At 34.7% G+C, this 21,140-nt stretch overlaps 3 protein-coding genes across 4 annotated transcripts; 1 reads left to right on the top strand and 2 right to left on the bottom strand.

Moving 5' to 3' along the window:
• Nucleotides 1-970: 970 nt before the first annotated feature.
• On the bottom strand, nucleotides 971-7,567 carry LOC135686272 (coiled-coil domain-containing protein 169). The gene is made up of 9 exons (XM_089109036.1): nucleotides 7,364-7,567; nucleotides 5,673-5,761; nucleotides 5,354-5,467; nucleotides 3,907-3,947; nucleotides 2,977-3,075; nucleotides 2,574-2,627; nucleotides 2,144-2,203; nucleotides 1,651-1,715; nucleotides 971-1,389 (listed from the first exon to the last, which is right to left on the bottom strand). The coding sequence occupies exons 1-9, from the start codon at nucleotides 7,417-7,419 to the stop codon at nucleotides 1,176-1,178; spliced, it is 792 nt and encodes a 263-aa protein (XP_088965162.1). The 5' UTR covers nucleotides 7,420-7,567; the 3' UTR covers nucleotides 971-1,175.
• A 2,768-nt stretch (nucleotides 7,568-10,335) lies between these two features.
• Nucleotides 10,336-18,427, bottom strand: LOC135685939 (lipoyl synthase, mitochondrial). The gene is made up of 11 exons (XM_065202050.2): nucleotides 18,297-18,427; nucleotides 16,177-16,319; nucleotides 15,304-15,397; nucleotides 14,886-14,963; nucleotides 14,308-14,464; nucleotides 14,026-14,083; nucleotides 13,378-13,506; nucleotides 12,627-12,772; nucleotides 12,280-12,350; nucleotides 11,397-11,508; nucleotides 10,336-10,823 (listed from the first exon to the last, which is right to left on the bottom strand). The coding sequence occupies exons 1-11, from the start codon at nucleotides 18,396-18,398 to the stop codon at nucleotides 10,777-10,779; spliced, it is 1,137 nt and encodes a 378-aa protein (XP_065058122.2). The 5' UTR covers nucleotides 18,399-18,427; the 3' UTR covers nucleotides 10,336-10,776.
• A 96-nt stretch (nucleotides 18,428-18,523) lies between these two features.
• On the top strand, nucleotides 18,524-20,991 carry LOC135685942 (uncharacterized). 2 transcript variants are annotated; one of them, XM_089109038.1, is made up of 2 exons: nucleotides 18,524-18,658; nucleotides 20,025-20,991. In XM_089109038.1, exons 1-2 carry the CDS (start codon nucleotides 18,544-18,546, stop codon nucleotides 20,297-20,299), a joined length of 390 nt encoding a protein of 129 aa, XP_088965164.1. In that variant the 5' UTR covers nucleotides 18,524-18,543; the 3' UTR covers nucleotides 20,300-20,991. The 2 variants fall into 2 exon arrangements, with proteins under 2 accessions (XP_088965164.1, XP_088965163.1); XM_089109037.1 differs by having other exon boundaries at nucleotides 20,022-20,991.
• Nucleotides 20,992-21,140: the final 149 nt, after the last annotated feature.

The raw sequence follows: 21,140 nt of genomic DNA, 5'->3' as shown, positions 1-21,140 counted from the left end.
GTTCGGGTTGATAGTGAAATTCAGGTAAATGGATATGATACATAATGATTAATTATTGCAAATCTTTAAAATCCGCAAACATACATGTAAGGATTGTATGAAATTTAAATTCATACTTTTAAATTTGATAGCATTCCTGGAATTCTTACCATAAGCAGGGACGCCGTAACAAGCAGGCAGGCTTCAGGACTAGTGAATTTGAAAAATGATTCCCGGCTTCGGGCTTCTGCTTATTCTTTATAACTGACATTTTAATTTCGATCCGAAAATACTTTTATACTTTCTCATACATTCATTCATTCTAGTTTCTTCCCTCTTACGTGCCTCTTTCACAGCTCCGCAACAATCCAAGCACATCATTTTCAATACACACATGTTTCTACAACAAAACACCATCAAAGTCTTTCTTCCCACCTATTCATCGCATCGTAATTAACTGCCTAGCCCATACTTTTATTGCTTTCTCTATTGCCTGTAGTGTTAATTTTTGACCACATGCTTTTGATTTATTGGATAATAGATTGAAGAGAAGATTTAGCTGACATTCACGGTTACTTTTTTTGTCTCATGAAAATTGTTTAGACTTTCACGCTTGGAATGACGTCATAAAACAATTGACCGCAAAACCATCACAGCTGGAATCCAATATGAGTTTACTTCATAATTACGATGGCTAATATCAAGGTTACTTTTGAGAAAAGTCCACTTTGTCCCCTTGCCTCACTAATCAAAGAACAAGAGGGGCACTGTCATCAGCTCTCCTCCTGCACCCCTTTCTCATAAGTCTGGTCATAAGTCTAGGTAAAGGGTTTTTTATGAAATATAAATGAACAACCCCGTCCACATCACACTTTGCGCTTTTCCTGTTTACTATGGAGAGTTTGCAAAGATTTGTATTTCATGGTGAAAACGCTTGCTGGACTTGCTTCAATCTTTGCCAGTACAATTATTGTTCACCAAACAACCATACTCACATGTTATTAACTTTTATTACAACAATTCCAATAATTCAACAAAATTATCCCACGGAAGCTGGCTAATGAAATGTAAGATTATTTCAATGCCACAACATGGCAACATTATTCAATTCCAATAACGTTCTCGTTGCCTCAATCGAATATTTTCAGAATTGATTTTACTTCGCTTGGGTTTGGTGCCATTACATTGCTATATTACTAACTTTTTCCATATTTGGTCCTTAAATCTTCAGCGCTGTTATAGCCACGTGGTTTGACATGTGCTGTAGATTCTGTGGGTCCAGGGCTACTTTTAACAGAGCTTGTGCCCTCACGGCTTCCAATTTTAGGCAACCGACCAGCAGCCGCTGTTCTTCTTACAGGGCCTTTGCTTGGGTCTAAAATTCTCTGGTTGTCTGGTATTCCGTAATATCTATGAAATAAAGTATGATTAAAACTATTTTCCCTACAAAAACAATATCACTGAAGAATAACATTCGTTAATATAAACTGTTGATCAAAGATTCATCATTTCAAGTTATATAAATTCAAGGTAGTTTGAAGCCTAAGAAGCACTTGAAAGACAAATAACGAGACCAAAGAAAAGTGTAAAGCTAGTTAAGAAAACTTTAGCTATAAGAATAGAGGGTTCAGTTAGAAAAAAGAAATTTTAATGAAAAGTTCAAAACCTAACCTTGTCTTTGAAGGAATTTTTGAATAAACAGGAAATTTTGTTTTAATGTCCTTCAACGCATTATTCTAGAAAAGAATAGGTAAATGCATTAAAAAGGCTAACAGTCAACAAGCAACAGCATCAGCACCATCAAATTGGTACAAACGATTGAAAGAATGCATAAATAAGTGAACAAATGATTGAATGAACGAGCTAATTTATTAATATGAATGATGAAATCAATTAATATGAATGTCCCAGTTAATTATTCGTATTCCGAAAAAATAAACTGAAAAACTTCGAAAAATACCCGTTTGCGAGTTCCAAAGCATTCTTATACAATTTTGCTCGAATTACTAAAACATTCTGTGCAGTTTTATAAAAATTCTGGAATATTAAACCTATTTGATAGCAATGGGTACCTTTGAGCTTAATTACTGTAATGAGCATCTTAGTTTCAATTCAATGGTGAAAACACAGTAAAATTAATACTCTAAATAAGAAAAATACAAACTTGCGGCCTAGGCTTAATTTCCTTTAGCTTTTCTTTTCTATTGTCCTTCCTGTTCTGGATCTAGAAGATCGTGATTACAGAGAGTTAAATTGCTGATGATAATTATATATTTTTGGCGCTCATAAGCACAACATAATAGGAGCAAAAAAGAAAATTCGACCAAAATGAAAATTGGCTGTTGCTGCCTAGGATATGCAGCACCTTTAAATCTAGGAATAAATCACAATTCATCAAACAACACAATTACTCTTTGCGTCTAAAGCTAAGGCATTTAGCCATCTATCAAAAGCTTTAGTCCATAGAATTGATACATTACTTTCTTTGGATACAAAATAGTAGAAATAATGATAAAAACAGCTTTGCAGGTTAAACGTGGAAAAGGTGGTCAGTTGGTAATAAGATGACGTTCTGAGATGAGCATGCACAGTACCTCGTTTGTTGTTGCTTTGTATTCTTGAATTTCTTCGTAAATTTTGTACCGACTCTGAGTGACAAAAACAAATATCAAATCAAATACAAGATTTGGCAATAAAGGGCTCTATGAACAAAAACAGAAAGCGCGTCTCACAAAATACAAAATACTAAATCTAGAAGGATCTATGAAAAGATAGTCTCGATAAAAATTGTTAAAAAAATTTGGCATTGACATTGACATTGAAAGACAAGAATGTTTAAAAAGTAGTGTGTCCAGCAAACTATGCAAACATTACTAGTGGGACAAAATCTTCATCACATCTGCACTAATAACAGGTGGGTACTTTTCGAGCCTTTAAATGGGCTATAAAGAGGCGCAAAAGTTTGGAAAAAAGAAACAGAGGGTGCTGTCACGGTACCTTGGCTTCTGTGTCCAGCTGCCATTCAAGGTCTTTAAGATTTCCATCTAATTCGTGTTTTTCTCTCTCGAGCTGTTTTATGAGTCTTTTAAGTTCAATCTACACAAAAAATGAAGGTAACATATATTGATATTACCAATGTTTCATAAACAAATTCTAACCTATGACCTGATAATATGCTCTTTACTACAAATATGAGTGTTGATTTATACTCTATACAACAACACAACGCTGAGTATCTCCATTAATCGCGCTTCTCAATTGAGAAAGGATTAAACACGTTGGTCTTATTTCACAACCCTTTAGACTTCTATATTAAAGGGCTGTACACTCGAGGGTAAAATGATCTTGATGTTTTGTCCCTGTCTTCTCTTTGCTTGTTTGAGCATAGACATATGTCTATCAGGATACTGCCAACATTCGAAATTTTCATAAATTTCCATACACATAATCCTGCCTCTTAACTGGGCCTCAGTATTACGATATAAGCAATAATATGGATTTCATTCAATAAAATTCTAGCAGTTATATATGGGGAACTCTTAAGAGATACATATGGGGAACTCGTGAAATTTTGAGGAAGTTACACATGTTTTTAAGTGAAATCATAAATGATAAGGCTAGTCGCAACGAAAGGCAACGAAAACAATGATCTGACGTCTACAAACGACACTTTAGTTTCTTGAATTCAACTTACACCGAAAAAAACCTTTGAAGAGCAATTGAAAATATTGGTAACAGTTTTATAAAAGGTTCATAACTTTCATGTTTGCCCTTTTTTATCGAAGCTCAAAGTTCTAAAATTCAAGAGTATGTTATTTCAGTATGAAATAAACATTATGAAATGAAAACAAAATTTTCACCACTTTCTAAAAAAGTTTCATTTGCTACTAAAATCTATTTGACGTGTCTCAGTGAAACTTGTATTACCTCATTCATCTGATCCAGTTCTGATGTTTGGACATTGTTACCTAGCAAAAACAAACAGAGGATTAGAAACACATATACATTACAGATTAAGCTACCAATCTTGATTAGACATGGATGTGATGAACCCAGAATGCTGGATTTTCACATTTCTAACATTGCCTACCAACACCATTTGGTGGAGGCCTACTACTCGAAGACTTCTTCCCAGTTGATGGTTATGACAGAAAATGAAACCTTTTGGTATTTGGCATCCAGTGTGGGCTTACCTAGATATCTGATGTGCTTTAAAGTTATTGAATGAACAAAGGGCGCAATACTTGATAAAAATAATACATCCATAAAAAAGACTACCTTAAATCAAATGGTAAGTTGTGCAAAGAATCTACTGGTAAAATACACCTGCAGGTGAATGTTAGGCTGTTACTAAGCCACTCTGACCCAAAAGCAGGAACATAATTGAAAGGAAAGACATATCAGACTAAAAAATTGCCTACTGGAAAAACAGCCCAGGATGGCTGACCTTATGAATTACAGAGGTCAAAGCAAAACAGAGAAGTTGAATTTTTGAGAATGTTGAATTGTAGAAATGAGAGTATGTCCCAAAGACTATAACCAAAAAGACCAAAAAGAATTCTTTATTAAATACTCAATTAGAATGTTCTATGTTAAAAGCTACAGGGGATCAAGCATAGACTTGATGTAAAATGCTTGACAATTAAAATTGGACAGATGTCTCGTTAATGTAGATGATATGAATTCTCATGTTGGTACAGACTTAAATTATGATTGGATCTGGTTTCCAATGAGGGAAGAGAAACAAGGCTTCACAAGTTGGTACTACCTGAAACACACATTAACCGGGAAAATTATGTCTGAAAAAATTTCGGACAAATATTTTGATGAAATTTTCTTCGAATAAATTTAAGATATGACAAAAATTTTCAAAGACAATATTTTTTCCTTTAAGACTTTTAAGGATCCAAAATGTTGAAATTAACATATGGGGACAAATTTTGATTTGTGCATTCTTATGATCTAGTCAATGCAAATAATTTTTTAATGTCATAATAGAACAAATAGTAATCATCATCATCATAGTCTTTACCATGCTGATAGAGAGCAAAGGCTTTTTAGGGCTAAAAGCACATCTTTGATTTGCCTAATCAACTAAGAAAAAATAAAACTATTACCTTGATTTTTCTGAAATACTGTTTTGAATTAAAGGCCTCCAAGCCCCCATTGAAAGTGATAACCATAGGATTAACTATTCAGAAAATAATATAGCTCTGTCTTTTAGAGCATTGGTAGTATGGTTTTATTTCTAATATTAAAACTAATAGGACTAAACTTTTTGTGGTTATTGTACACTGATTCAAAATGATGATAATCATTCCATAAATAAGCACTAATAACTCAGGTATAAGGTGTCAAATAAAATTTGACTCACCACGCTCCAGTTCTCCTTTCAGCTCCTTCATTTTGTCCTTAAGCATCAATATTTGCTTCTCTAAATTTTTGTTCATTTCAACTTGTTCATTATATCTTTCTTTCCATTCTTCCTCTGAAAAGTAAATACATTTACCATAAAATTTCTTTTTCATATTTCATTAATTATTTTCAAAGATATGACGAGAGTAGATCTATTCATTTTTAGACAATGCAAAAATCATCTTTTAAGAGTCAAACTTGAACCAAAAAACTGGAGTTGTGCAGATGCAGTTTATAGTTTATGAGAGAAACAAAAAAAAAGATAAAATTTCAATTACCTCCATTGTTCTCTTCTAGCAATTCTAATTCATCAACTAATTCATTTGCTGTTTTTGTCAAATCAGCAATAGATTGTTCAAGCATCTCCCTTTGTGAAAAATGATAAATTTGAAAAAATATTTGGCTAAAAGAGAATATGTGAATGTGAATGTATAAGCAAAAAAGGATTTTGTAATGTGAATGAACAGACAGCCATGCTCAATCCATCTGAACATAATCAGATTATTCATCTAATTTTGCATCTTCATCATTTAAAATTTGTAATATGCCACAAGCAACTTGGTTGTGAGAAATAAATCTCTGCATCAAAATCTTGAAAATTCCACTCGCTATTTAATATGTAGAAAAGCATTCTCAATAAATCAGACTAAAGTGCAAATTTGACATTAAAAACCATGACTTTGTGGATTTATCATGACATAAATTCATGTCTAGCAGACTTTTTGGTTAAAGAATATTCTTAAGGCCGGTTTACAATATAATATTTCCATGATATTTGATCATAATTCCATCATAGAAATTTGTAATGTAAACATTCTAATATTTCTTGGATAGGTGATTAAAATAGATTGATAATATTTCCATCATATAGATTTTCTTCTGACTACCGGTCAGAAAAATTGCACAGATTTGAACGGAATGTCCTAAAGCCCAGTAACTGTGACTATATGGTCATGTTTCTCAGGTGTAGAATCCATGTCGGTTACACCAGAGATATCCAGTGTGGACTAAGCTTTTCTCATTTCTATTGTTTATTGGCATGTATCTGGAGGGAGCCTTAAATTTGATTATGTCCTGCATGTTTCTATCACACAGTGCCCTTAAACCTGCATAACTCCAATAGACTATCCCTAAAGCCAAAAAATTAGCCTTTTCATAGCTTTCTTAGGGCAGGCAAACTTAGTGTTAGGATTTAACAAAAAACTGAATACTTTTAAGCAAAATCAAAAGAAATACAATAAATTTTTAACTGTTCAGTTAAATCTTGGTCAGGGGGTCATATGAAATAGAAGGAGGATAGAGGCACCCCCTTCTTATAGTTAGTGAATCCATCTGAAAACTTCCAAAACTCACTCTTTCCTGGCTGATTCTATTGAAAAGACATAACAAAAGATTTAATTTCAATTTCAAGGAGGCTGGTAGAATAGCTACCCACTGCCCTGGCATTTCAATGAAATTCTTCACAAGTCACTAGTAATTCACACAAAGCTATTGTAGAATCTTTACAAAACCTGCATGCACTTTAGGTTTACCTGCTCACCTGTTTTTCTAATCAATGTTACTGCAAATATTTTTAACTTCAATATTTCTTGTAAAAGCAGTATTGGTAACCAACACTCGGTTCTAACTAAGTATTTCACTTTTGCCTAATAGTAATGTTCTTATTCTACTTGTTCAAGTGAATCAAACAAATTTTATCTATCTGACCTAAGGCAACATCCTAAGATGCGTAAGGTGAGCGAGTGAATTTTTGCAAAGTCAAGAAGTTTGGCATTATTTTGGTATATTCGAAGATCATTTTGAGATATGAAAAATATTGAGGGGGGAAATTCTTATAATTTGATCTTCCAGGTAACTCAAAAGTCCCGCCCGACGGAATACACCCCTCCTACTACTGCCTTGAAAACTGTTTTTTTCTCCCAGTTAGTGTTTGAAAGAAATCTTACATACACAAACATTCCTAACGTACTTAGCCTGCTCCTCTTGATTGATTTCTCCTTTGAGTCTTTCGATTTCTGCGTCCATGTTTACCACGAATTTTACCACGATCAATCGCGATCAAAGAGCACGTTCGATATTGTGTTGTTTGTTGTGTTGCTGTTGTCATGAAGGTGTAAATACTCGAAGTAACACGAATGGGAAAGGCGAAAGTGGTCTTAGCAGTGAGGCGCTACCCCTCTATGAAAACAGTCTAGGGTCCTTATATATTCTTAATTGCTTGTGTTTTGCTATTCATTCATTACAAATCTCTAACAACAAAGTCGCCAAGCTAGAAGCTTCTAATTTTAGCAATCTTTGAACCAAAGGCTTAAATGCCTAGAGTCAAATAATGGCTCTAAGAAAACCCATTTCACAAATACACAGCCATATTAGTCTTTTAGGTATGTGAGAATTCTCGGTTGTGTATGAATTATTGTTTTACCTCAGTTGTCTATTCTGCTTCATTTACAACCTTTTCGTTTTACCAGTTCTTGAATGAATGGAGGATAGAAGGCGGTGTAGGTCAGGGGCGGATCTAGACGTTCGCACCGTTCGCACATGCGACAGTCAAACTTTTAAAATTATATTAAGAATCTGTCTCGAGAGAGGTTTTTGCTGAACAACAACTTTTTCGCTTATTGGCAAATTTCTCATTTGTGTTTTGATTCTATTTACTCGGGAATTATGCTTCAGTTATATTTGACAACTGAACACCGTGCAGGAGCAGGAATATCCAAGGTCTGAATCATGCATGATTTAAACCTGGCCATAAACAGAAGCAAAATCTTAAACACAATCTCTAATTCTATCTCGATCTTGATTCAATCTGATTCAAATCTCAAAGCATCCTGACTAAAAAACAACAGGGTACCAATGTAGCTAGATTAGGGTATTTCGGTGCACAGTATGATTAGTAGCACGTTCGCACCGATTCGCACAGCTTTTGTTTCAAAATATTTAGCCAATCAAATTGCTAGATAGTGCGAACTTCGGTGCACAGTATGTTTTTTAGTAAGGTCGCACCACTGGGCTAAGATTAATCCGTCCTCATTGCGTGTATTGTGCAGTTTTGAGCTTATTTATGCCTGGCATGGGCAAGTTTTTCACTGGAGAAAAGGAATTTTGTGTTATGGAGTCGGCTGGCTACATGTAAAACGAATACGTTAAACCTGGTAATTTGGAAGACAAAGGTCGCTAGATTTTCAGAGTAACATTCGACACGGGATGTTTTCAAGTTTCGATGTTCATTACCTCCTCCATGGATCGAGGGCCTACTAATGTCAATAAATGCACTGGACTGGGGTGATAATCAGTGGGCGATACCTGCGATTTAGCTCTGGCGAAGAAATAATGTTCAGGACGTTGGCAGAGAAAAATTTTCACTTAGACAAAACTTTCAAAGTGAATCTTCAATGTGGATTTTCAGTTCTTTATCAGCTTTCAGATATTTCCGGGTAATGTTTACTTGCTTGGGTATTCCCCTGAATTCGAAGGGGTTTCTTCAGAGTAAAATACATGTTTACACGCTGATTTGGTTTAGCTATTAAATAATATTAGTTATTAATGCAGGTTTTATGAATATTTGTGTAAATTTGTTCTATTTGGTTAGTTCTGAAAATTCATTGCAATGATGTTTTTTATTTTTTCGCGTGGCCTGGTTTGTCATCGTATACCATAAACAAATCGAAAAAGACGACTCGAATTTTTGCCTGACTATGAAAGGAAAACCGTCAATACGCTTTCTTGCTTTACGCTTGGCTAAGAAACAACACAAATGATTCTGTAGTATCAATTGAAAACTCAGATAAGGAATAAACAACAGTTTGGCCACGTTCTAAATAAAAGCCAATTTAATGTGCGTGTCGACTGCTCAAATGAGAAGGGGGCGAATATCCTTAAAAACCAAGGGGTGTGGTCACGAATGATATTTCCGACCACACCCTTGTGTGCGACAGTCAGAATATTTTCTAGATCCGCCCCTGGTGTAGGTATCTCATTTGCAAGGTTAACTCGGTGAAAACAGGGGAATGCTCCACGAGGGCACAATAAACGATACAAAAAGTTCGATATCATCTGGCCTTGCACCATGATTGTTATGAAGAAAAAGAGCCAGACAGTGTTTTTATGGCGTGTTAACTACGATAAGGATAACAAAGGCATTTTATTGTGAAAATACTGTGGTTAATAATCTTTTAGAGTCATTGAGTGCGCACTAAGTGAAGGCCATGACCTTGGCTCTCCTACAAAACTTCCACTAAAGCTTGTGAAGAGATGCAAGGTACCGAGGAGTATTCAAGGTTACGCAGAGGAAACTAGTACAGTCGCTCGATAGAGCCCTTTCAATTGAACCCATTTGGGGGATGAGAATTCAAATAATCGCATCAAAAATAGCTGCCTTTACATTTTATTGAAATCTGTTATTTCTTGAAATATTTAGGTACTCGTATTTTGGTACTTATAATTTTGGTATTAGTAATTAGGACTCCGTTTGATTTTAGCTACTCATCGGTAAGATCAAAATAACTTGGTCAATGGTCAATTTTCCATATTTCCACATCTTTTCCCGAATACTACCGATTTCTTTCCCCAGAACAATGTTGATAGTTTAGAAACTCATAATTCAAGTCACAGGAAAACTTACCCCTTAATTTTCTCCTTTGTTTTATCGTACCAACATCGTTCCAAGGGGGAGAGGAGGTGGTTGAGTTTGTTCTTGAAAACCGAAGTTAGTGTTCTAAGACTTTTGGGAAACGAAGTTTATACCAAAATAGTTATTAGCACTAGGGTCAGATTTTGAGGCTCTGAAGAAAGTGTAGAAAATGTTGGCAATAAAACAATGAAACAGAGTAGTGAATTTCACCAATAAAACAAAAAATCTGCGATACTAATAACTTCATTAATCATTTTATATAACGGAAATTCCAAAATTTCAAAACCTTACTGTCCTGCATCTCTCCATTTTATTTTTAAACTATAAAACAGCCAACTACTCGACAGGTCTCTCAAATCTTCTATATTCTAACCGATTCCCAGACAGGTGTAGGTTGTATCCTGCTGCATCTGCATTTAAGACTGCATAGAAGATGACCACTGAAATTACATTGGAGGCAGTCGTCTACATTGTCTAAAAATTTTACGTTACATTGTCTCAATCCATCTACACAAATCGACAAAATGACAGCCACCAAGAAAATTTTTTTTTTACAATTACATTGTTATCTCGAACGTAATATTAAATAACTAGAACAGCTTTCATTTAGATTAGCAATACAACTTCACCAAATATTTGAGCCCATACAGAACCTTTTACACTCAAAATACCACCATCTATCTACATACAGACCAGAAAAGTCTTTGTATTACTGGTTGCTAAAATTTTTTATCCATCATAGATGCCAGTTGTTATCTTTTTCGTCTTTTTTCAACTAAATTCTTCAGAAAATATTCACCTTAAAGAAAACAAACGATTCATTGTCAAAATCAGCGTCTTTCTCTTATATCAAAACGTTGATAGCAAGGACAGCTACTTCTGTAAAACCATGATACAACTAATGTTGATTTTTTGTTAATTTCTTAGTATGAAGGGCAACTTGCTGCTGTAAGCCGACTGCCCGTTAATGAGTTAAATAGCCTTTCTGATTTTTTAAGTTTTCATTACAGAAGTAGCAACGGAAGTGGCAACGGAATTGGCAACGGAAGTAGCACATGCATGATTGAGTAAGATGCATGGTCGAGGATTTTAGGATAGTCAAGGAGCTGATGCCAAAACTTTCTTTGTCGTCTTCAAATGCATTCAAGCCTAATTATCTCCCTTTTCACAACAGGCAGTCCCTTAGTTGCCCTCTACCCTTTCTAGCCATAATAAAACATATTTATCCGACAATTTTAAGGATATTTGTTTGACTTTTGTTTGTTTAGCAAGAAGCAGCTTCTCGCTGACAATAGTTTTCAGATTTGCTAAAGACTATGGCAATAAGCTATTTCTTTACATTGATGACTTTCGTTATCAAAATTTGACCCACCTGCTCTGTAGGAAGACCTCACAAGTGGTCCACTGGCAGTATATGCAAAGCCAAGCTCATTCCCTACTCTCTCCCATTCTTCAAATTTTTCGGGTCTTATATACTCTTTAACCTTGAAAAAGAAAATAATCACATAGCTTTCTTGTGCTTAAGCACGAGAGATGGCCTAACCAAAGATTTCAACAGAGATTTAAATTTCAATTATTTGCCAGACAAAAAGTAACATAATGGTAGATTGCGCTGGAAATACGAAATATTAAATATCATAAAAGAAAGAGCCAAAACGACGTTTGTATAAGATTTCCTGCAGCTTCTATGTGATAAATGAGGCAAAATGTTTTGTTTTTTTAAACATGACACACTTAAATATTACTAAATTTAAAAAGTAGAAACTGTGAAATCATCCCCTTCCTTGTTTGTTTAAAAAATATTTGATAAAGATAATTGAGAGCCCCTATTTGGTAAGGAGGTCCACAGCAGTTCTTTTTGTCAGCATTTGGTTATTTTTGGGACTGATTTTGAAGACATGTTTACAGGGAGGTCAAAGCAAGGATTCAAGGGAGCCGTATTTACACTGGTGTAAAACAACATGAAAAGCTGAGATAATTCAAAGATATACTCGTTCCTTTGCATAGTTCCGATGGTAAACATCCATCAACAAAAAAGAGCTCAAGAAAGTGAGCGAATTCAGAACCTAAAAAATTCATAAGCACCCCCACCATGTTACACTTTTTCTCTGATGACAAAAATTTGATTGACAACCCTAGCGTTAAATGGGAGGGGGTTTACCATATGATTCTACGTTCCCCCCTTGCACTAGTGTCAATATTATAACTATTATTTTGTAGACGAGGATAATTTTTTACTTTTTCAGACAACTAACCTTCAAATGACTTGTGGTAGGCTGCATATACTGTCCAATGGTAACACAGTCGACTCCAACCGATCTTAGATCTACGGAATGGTAGAACAGATAATGTCATACAAAATAAAATAAATTAAGTGTTTACATTACGGATTTCTAGATTAGAAGATCTTAATATCAGATCCCTGAGTTGAGAGGTGAATGGAGATAAGATAAGAGAAAATTAATTTCCCCTCCCAGTTTCTTAGGCTCTGGTAGCTAAAGTAATTTAGTGGGTACCTGGTGTGTTATTTTTTAATTGGAGTCCAGATACAATTAATAAAACATTTCCTATAATAGTTACGTTGTTTGTTTATAGGCCATACCTTTCATTGTTTCTACGACTTCTTCATCTCTCTCACCAAAGCCCACCATTATAGATGACTTTGTGACTAAGTCTGGATGCTTATTTTTGACGAAACTTAGAACGTCCATCGACTGTTTGTAATTGGCTCTAGGGTCTCGAACAAGCCTAAGAGGGAGCGTACAAAGAATTCTGATGATCGATTATCAATACAAGTATCGAGTTCTCAGCGGCAAAAGTACTGATGTAATGAAAATGGATAGGAAGTCCCCATTCAGCTGATCAATATAAACATTATGATTCAATCAAACACAACAAATCGCGAGTCACTTCGCGACCAATTTTTTGATTTTGAAGGGGAATGAAGACATGTTTTTCTAAGACTTTCAATTAGCACTTTCCATACGCATTGGCTGCGTTGTTTGAATCTTAGGAACCAAATAGCCTAAGATTCAAGCAACGTCCTCCACAGTGTCCTCCATGGTGAAATTATCTGAATTACCTCACGTTCACTTCACAGATTTTCAAGCAACATCTTTAATAATGATTGATATAATCAATTTCATTTGTCAAAAGCTTCTTTTCCTATTTGCGGGCCCCTTTTTCTAATAAAGGTCTCGGTAGCCACAAGGCAGAGATGTGTCTTCGTGTTTCTTTTTCAATCATCACAGGAAAGTGGATCACTCAATACGCAGGATTATAACCAGCTTTCTGGGCCGTAGGATTGAGTATAATCTTGTAATTAAAAGACTAAAATGATGACGTATACTTACCACTGGAGGCTTTTTACTGATTCTATATTGTGTGCATAAACATCTAAGCCAGAGCTTGCAACCATCTCGATTTGCTCATGGTTGCCTCGAAAGTCTGGTGTTAAACATTCCACAAGTATTGACGACGTTCTAAGGTAGGTATCAGGATTGTGAGTGAAAAATATTAAAAAATTAACGGCACTTTTATCCAGAAACTAAACTCGTGATAGGATTGTAGTCATGTAAAAAGAGCTTTGACAATGCGATTAATCGTATATGGGAAATATTGAGCCCAAAATGAAAAAAGATTAGCAGAAAGTCAGCAGATAGGAAACCTAGGACACAACAAGTATAGGAAAACTGCTATCGATGACTATTATTATGATGATGGCACAAAAAATGAAATGTTACGAACTACATTCGAGCATTTACAATATCATGACAATTCGTTTACTAATGATATGATTTTTTATTACTTTTGTATCTTAGTTTCCAGTAGCAAAAGTTAGAAAAACTTTTCCTGTTAGTTAGCTGGATAGAGCTATTTTCAACATATCAGCAAAATAGGTATAGGTATAGATACCTAAAACTGAAGCCTAATTTATTTTATGCTAACTTTGAACAAGCATCTTTGATACCGAACGCATCTTTGAACATAAATTAACGTACTCTTGTTTGATTTGTCGTACAGTTTCGGCAAAATGTGCTGCTCCACCATCTAACAAGTCTATGATAAACAAGACGTAAGAATCCAGAATATAAAACATAGTAAAATCATATTATTAAATCTGTGATACAATCACAAAATACTTAACTAAAAGAAAGTTTGGCGTTAAAGATATGCTCTGTGACCTGTTTTCTTTGTTACTATAACAAAAATTCACTGTCAGCTTTAAGTTAAAAAACATTAAGACGAAGTCACTTATAGAACAAACTTTTGTTAAAACACACCATCTCTGTCAACAGAAGTTAGAACAACATAATCAAGGTTCCAATCACGCACGGCCACGGCAGTGTTTCTAGGCTCATCGGGGTCAAGGGGCGGTGGCTTTCTGGCTGTCCTTACAGAGCAGAATCTGCATCCACGGGTGCAAGTGTCTCCCATAATCTATTAAGAAAGAGTGTTGTTAAAAAAATTCCCGGTCTGATAAGAAGCAAATACTATTGCTATGCTAAGAAATAAATAAGCTTGGGGGGTGGAAGGCAAAAATATGTCAGTCTCTAAGAATACTAGAAGGAGCAAAAGATTAAAAATATCACGCAAAATGAAGGAAAATTTGACATGACAACGCTAAATTACTGTACAGAAAACAGAAGGGTAACAACATAATAAAGGAACAAGACCAGATAAATAAAATCAACATAAAAAGAGCAACCTAAGATACAAGGGAGAAATTTATTCATTGTAAACTCAAAGCACAGTATACCAGAGGACGCCTGAAGAAAATGTTTGATGCTTTGATTTAGCAAAGCAGTAGGAAGGTAGCGTTCGATGACGATTCCACAAAGAAAGAAAATAACAGTCTTGCCATTATTGTAGCTGTGGCTGTTCCCTCTTTGCCTCCCCAGCATTCTCCAATGTTAGGGCATTTGGCCTCTTCACAAACCTAAAGTAAAAAACAACAAAAAATCTCATGGCGTTATTATATATAATCTTACCCAGTTTCAGACAAGAACTGTATGGAACTGCTTGAAACATCTGCTTGCGAGAGTATCAAATGTGACAAAATTTCAGGGAAAAGAAGAAATAAATTAAATGGGGCTGTAAAATTTAACTTAGTCTTCGTATATATCCAGTAGGAAGGGAAACAGCTGTGCAGGCGCGGAAAAAAATTAAAAATTGCAGTTCCCTGGTACATGGCTGCAAATTTCATTGGGCAATGTGTAGATACAAAACCACTAATCATGATCTAATTAGAAGTAGTTGAATGATAAATCTTTTACTACCGTTGACAGTTTCAAACTTCGTAGGCTATCTTTGAGTCGAAAATAGTTCTTTCCCATTGGAATTTCTCTCTTTAACCAAGCTGGTAGTTTTAACCTAAATAAGCAAAATTAAAATGTTTCAACGGTGCACTGAAAAGTATCGTTTTCAAAACAAAATACCTTGAACTTGAAAACATGCATTTACAATGGCCAACAACAAATACAGAGCGCCAATACACATTTGAATTTAAGACAATGCACCTTCTATCTTAAACATATGTCGCATCGACAATATTTTTGCATTGTAAATTCAAAGGATCAATAAAACAAAGAATCCTTTAAATATGTTGTTCTGGGCATGTTTTACATCTTTTACAATTTATCCTTCATTTACAATTTTCTCGCATCAATTGTAATCAACATCCTTCAAACTTTCAGAAAGCTGATTTTATCAGTGTCCTATCTCATTTTTCCTCTTTTTTGCTCTATGTCCTTAGATAAAAATTTACTTATGACAGCTCTCAAATCACGCATTTGCTAATCCGATTTGTTTACTTAATCTTTGTCATGCTATTCAATTTACTCATCACCTTTACTTGCCCTTCCTATCTTTTGTTTTCCTCACATCACTTATGTTAATTTTAGTAATAAATTTCTGTATATAAGTATGGTAATTTGTAATTTTAGTTCAGTTCAGTTCAGAGTTCAGTTAGTCAGAGTTATACAGGCAACATACTGTCTCTCTCACTGGCTCTATGTTCTCTGCACGTAAAACAAGATTCGCTGGGTTTGGAAATGACACATTTATTTAGTGCTTACATTGATTGCTGTTCCGATGTACACTAAACTACCATAAATAGAACTATAATCAAATAAATGAATGATAATGTGTACCTCTGTCCTTTTTTTCTTTTCAAGGGATTCTCCTCCACCATAGGAGTGCCACTGATGAAATCTCCCAATCCAGGGCCTTTTGCAATTTCATTTTTCTTCTCTTCTGATAATGATGACAATGCTCTTCTCTGGACAGTACATAGCTAAGACAAAAACAAAAAAGGATGGGTTACCATTTAATCACATTCTTTTACAGATATAAGGTGAAAAACATACTCAAAATTTTGTCTGACATACATCTAAGGAAACTTCAGAGAAATGATCATGGGTAAACTATTGAATTAATAGACTTAAAGCACTACGTGAGAATGGAACTTTCAAAATCATTATTGGTGGCTGAATGGGTGCATCACCTGGTTGTAGATTTATGAGTTTTCTGTCAAAAATGCCAAATATAAAATGTGTCCAAGTAAATTTTTGAAATATTAATATGAAACAGCTTATAAAGTTAATGTTTCTAACTGTGGGCCAAACTGAAAAATCCAAGGCCACCCTCAGTACACCACTGTACACATTGTATCAAATGTTAAGTACTAATTGATGTTTCAGCTTTTCCGTATGATTTTTAATCTTTGTGATACCAAAAAATTATATAGCTTTTATCTTTTAAGTGGTACAGACATGCAAAAATATGCTTTTCCATCATTCCTTTCCAACTCATCTTTGGTTGTCCTCTTCCTCTACCACCCTCAGCCTCAAAATCTCATGCCTGTTTCACACATTCATCATCACTCTTTCTCAAAACATGACTCAACCATCTTAAACTTCCTTGTCTAACAGCTTCTACAATGGTATCCTTCAGTACTAATCTAACAGTTTCTACAATGGTATCCTTCAGTACTAATCTAACAGTTTCTACAATGGTTAAAATTGTTTTCTTATAAAAATTGTCTTTTACAAAATGTAAATGGTTGCATTGTGTGATGTTGCTACTTTTCGATAAGCATGTATGTGACAGAATACGCTTCCTGTATCCCAGGCACTGGCATGGAATCATGCACCTCAAACTGAGAGGCCTCTTACTGCAACCAAACTAGCTGCTAGCATTTTATGCAAGTTTTCCAGCCTGGGTGCCAACCCAACCTATCCCACCCATTCCTTGTTATTTTTGGCCTTTTCATTGCCATATTGTTGACTCAGCTTTTAGTTACTCTGTTTACAGTCATACTCCTTATTATCACAATATTGCTTATTCCTGAATATAGGTCAGGTCAAACCCTTGTAAGCAAACTCCTCTTACAGTGTCTCTCCTTTGTATCACACTCTGTTTAGAGTCACAACTTTTTTCCTTCCTGAACAAAAGAACATTCTAAAAATACAGTCACATTAAGGCAATAAATTTTTATAAACCCTTTTTTAGTCACAAGTTTTATTTTTTCTGTCTTTGCATTAGCCTGTTAGCATTTTCCTCTATTTTTGATTAACCATACTGTAGACCATAAGAATTCTTCAGAGTTTTGTTATGTTATCATGCATAATAAATTAGAGAAAAGTTGCCTTCACACAGTTGTTTTAATATTGTTTTGCTTCATTCTCTTGCATTTTCTTCGATTAAGGGCTTTGAACAGGAAATAAATCACTCTAAACCAGTAATATGCTTAGCGGTCTCTAGCATTGAAGCAGTTTTTCAAAAAGAAGGTTAGACAGCATTGAATATTATTGTTGATATGCTCTAAAACCATTCTTTTGCAAATATAGGACCACATAGCTTATTTCCTGTCACCTATCTAGCTTTCTTAGGTAACTCTGTTTAATGTCATTTTCTGCTTGAGTGCGAGGATGGCTCAGTTGTTAGAAGCGCTGACTACAGACCCAAGGGTCCGTTGTTCTGGCATGACCAAACTTTCACACAGAGTGAGGTGAGTCGCCAGCTCTCTGTTATTTCAGGTGCAAGAATCGCGAGGTGTGGTCACATTAACAAATACTTAATTCGCTAAGCTTGCTGTTAATGGTGTAATTTATCAGACCCACATGAAAAAGATAATTCAAACTAGACTTGTAGAAAGTATGAAGAACGTGGAAATTATGTAACGAGGCAACACCCAACAAAGATCGTACCAATTAACATCAGGATTGCTCTGCAGTCTACTGGAAATAAAAAGCCAAATAAATTACAGTACCTTCCCTCCATGTAGAGCAGCAAAACTTCGGTTGGAGAATAAAATCGCTGAGGCTTCACTTGCGTTTAATTCTAAGGCATATCTCCGGATAGTGCCTGCCATGTTTCCTTCTGTAAACGAGTCTATTTTGTTGCTGCCTCATAGCCGTTCTTGTTTGTGTTGTTGTTGTGCAGGATCGATGCACTATTAGAGATATCAGCACGTGTCGAGTTGACATCCAGCAGTTGGGTTGCGAAAAGTTGAGATTATGGCGAAGAGTTTAAGATCAAAGAGAAAAAGAAAGTTTAGAGCATTGAAAAGGATAAAGCACAAACCAAAGATCGATGCAAAAATGAAAGAAATAGCGCTTGAAGTTGATGCTGGTATGTATTGCTTTGTCTGATCTATTTTCTCTCCCACCAACACTGTCAGTGGTGTCAATATGTAAGTCATATGTTTAACAATTACATTTGAGCAAATTCATATATTTAAAAAACCTTCTGGAACTCTTAGTTTACTTCAGTGCAGATAAGAATAATTAGAACATTAGAGATGGGCAACGCTCAGGGCAGATTCCAGTTCTTGTTTGTTGATTTTGCTCCACAATGCCCAGTTGTAAGAAACCATCAAATTATATTGATCAGAAACTATATCGATTCAGTCAAAGAAGGAGAAATTTTTTTGCAAAAAATGACTAAGAAATTCAAAGGGAAAATGATAATTAACTTTACTACCAGTATTTATCCAGCATAGTAACAGTACAGAAATAAATTCCAGGAGAGCAATTTTACTAAATCAAATTTAATTCTAGAGCAAACCAGTCATAGACCAGACTGTAAAGTATTTTTTCTGTGCAGGGAACACCAAAACAATAATTTTGAAATTTGTGGATAACGAACATTTCCTGCGAAATCGTGTGCGGAATTTGAAGCAAAGGCTTTCGAATAGACATTGTATTCTTTGTTTTTTCTTGTTATCAGAAGTCAAAAGTTTAAATGGTGGAATATTCACAGGGAACTTGATCAGATAAACAAATATTGTGTGTGGAATCTAAGGTAGTTTCTTAATAATGCGCGGGCAAAATGAAGGACAAAAATTATTACGAGGGGAACAGACCAAACTTTTCAGTCTGGGTCATAGAATTCTAAGTCCAGGATGTACCTGTCCTCTAATAACCAGGCGTGTACCTTTTGCCATCAAACTGCTCATCAAATTCATCACAATGGTTGCATTACAGAGGAACATTGTTAGTGACATCTTTTGATAGCACCATGATAGCAAAATAATTAGAATGCTCAAGAATTATGCAAGATTCTGGTTGCCAAAAATAGAGGCAAGAGACCTTTGGGGAAAAATCCTAACATTCATAAGGGAAGAGTTCCCTAGCCTGAGTGCCCTTGTTGAAATTCTAATTTCTCTGAGATGATCAAATTCTGACAATTACAGTATTGACTGTAAAGCTAACCATATGATTCTGCAGTAATGTACATTATATGACCTTATTGATGTACATATTTGAAGCATGTTTTGATAAGGCATTTATTTATTTATCCATAGTATGACTTAAAGTTGATTGACTATAAGCAAAGTTAACTTATCGGTTTGTTTGTTTTGCAGTGTCATTCTCCTTTCAAGGCTTTAGTTTAAACAATGCCACTCAAAACTGGTTAAAAACTAGGCTGCATCTTGCATTTATAGAATTTAGATAAGAAATTTGACTTTGCTTACCTCTATTTTTTCTAACAGCAGATAAAACAGTCAATGAAAACGATGTCAATCAAGAAAATATGAATGCTACTGAAGAATCAAAATTGGACAACAAAAGGTCTACTGTAGAAGAGACAAAAGAAGATGAAGATAATGACATTGATATGGATAACAAGGGAAGTGATAATCCAAAGAAATCAAGTAAAAGTTCATCAATACCCTTCCATCTATTATCACAGAGAAAACTGAGAAAACTACAAATGAAACATAAGCAAAAAAAAGGCAACCCAAAGAAAAAGAATTTTTTAAAGTGGTGATAGACTTTAATTGTTGTTTTAATTTTATTAGGTAATACATAACCCAATATGGAGGTATATTTTGAAAATATCTTTAATGGGACAAAATTTTATCTAAAGTAGAAATATTCCCCACACCTTTAAGCAAGAATTTTATTTTAATATTTGACTTTGCTAATGAATAGCTCCAATAAGTTATATTCAAAGGTCTTTCTGATCCTTCTTGCTGTGGTTTGAAATGTGAAATTTTTATGTTTTCAAAAGAGAACTGTGAATGTCAATAATGTGTAAGCCTTAGTTGTTTACCACCTGAAGGAACTCTGCTTATAATATTTTGTACTATTACATATTATCAGCTGTTTATTTCAATATCATATCTAAAGCTACCAAAGTTGTTGTCTAGTTGTTTTGCCACAAAAATGAAATTGTATGTTTTTTGTTTGGCCAGGCTCATGTTGGATTTCTTTTTGAAATACTGACATTTCATGTTCTTTCTTTGGTACCTATCATGTAAATCGTTCTTTCAAATGGCATTGATAATGCTCCAGAGCCCTAGCAAGATAATGAATCTACTAGTATGATGCATGCCTGGTGAGCTATAAGCAGAAAGTTTTTTCACTCATGCTATGTATTATTGCATTGTAACCATGTGACAATTCATCGCATCATGTTAAATTCTTTGTGTATAAAATAAACACATTTTTGTTCTTCAACCGTGTCCCTTTTTGTTTCATTTTTCAAGCTTTTGTGAAAATCTTTGATTGTGAAGCCTTGTTTATAAATCAGAATCTCAGAAGATTGTAAATTAGAAGATGTTTGTAAATCAGAAGATTTCGAAGAATCTTTTACAGGTATGCCTTTC

Source organism: Rhopilema esculentum, chromosome 6, assembly GCF_057945365.1.
Source record: "Rhopilema esculentum isolate cy_ngs chromosome 6, ASM5794536v1, whole genome shotgun sequence".
Taxonomy (NCBI): Eukaryota; Metazoa; Cnidaria; class Scyphozoa; order Rhizostomeae; family Rhizostomatidae; genus Rhopilema; species Rhopilema esculentum.
This window is presented reverse-complemented; position numbering and strand designations above follow the sequence as displayed.